The sequence below is a fragment of the Rhinopithecus bieti genome, unplaced genomic scaffold (genome assembly GCF_001698545.2).
Source record: "Rhinopithecus bieti isolate Rb0 unplaced genomic scaffold, ASM169854v2 scaffold_36973, whole genome shotgun sequence".
NCBI lineage: Eukaryota > Metazoa > Chordata > Mammalia > Primates > Cercopithecidae > Rhinopithecus > Rhinopithecus bieti.
The window spans coordinates 1-552 of record NW_016891619.1 but is presented as its reverse complement, the minus strand read 5'-3'; the positions used below and the strand labels follow the sequence as shown (position 1 = coordinate 552).

Genomic DNA, 552 nt, shown 5'->3' with positions numbered 1-552 from the left:
GAGCCCCCCGTCGCCGCCAGTGCCGCGCGCTCCTCGTCCAGCAGCAGCACCAGCTCCTTGAGCTCCAGGTTCTCGCGCAGCAGGGCCTCCTGGCGCGCCTCGAGCTCGCGCAGTTTCTGCTGCGAGCGGGCCACCTCGTGCCACACGGCGCCGGCCGCGTGGCGCCCGAAGCGCTGCCACTCGCGCGCCAGCTTGCGCCCCTTCTGCCGGTCGTCGTCGAGGAAGCAGCAGAGCTCGCGCAGCTCCTGGTTGTCGTCCTGCAGCCGCTGGTTCACGTCCTTGAGGCCGCGGATCTCCAGCAGGTGCTGCTGCAGCCGCCGGTTCACGTCGCGCATCAGGCCGCCGTGCTCCAGCATGAGGCCCACCTTCTCGCCCTCCGCGCGCCGCAGCCGCCGCGCCAGCTCCTCCTTGCTCCAGCGGAGCAGCTCCTCGTCCGGCACCTGGCTCAGCTCCTCCGACGCCGCCGCCGCCGTCGCTGCGGGCTTCGCCATGGCGGGGCCGTCACCGCGGCATCGCCCTCGCCCGGCCGGCGCTTCCCCGCGCCGGGGCTCC

General features: G+C 74.6%; 1 protein-coding gene across 1 annotated transcript; it reads right to left on the bottom strand.

The window, feature by feature from the left end:
* Positions 1–4: 4 nt before the first annotated feature.
* On the bottom strand, positions 5–546 carry LOC108525915 (coiled-coil domain-containing protein 85C; the record flags this gene model as incomplete). The annotated part of the gene is made up of 1 exon (XM_017866686.1): positions 5–546. A coding segment is annotated over exon 1 (487 nt), but the record flags the coding sequence as incomplete, so codon positions are not given.
* Between the last annotated feature and the right edge of the window lie 6 nt (positions 547–552).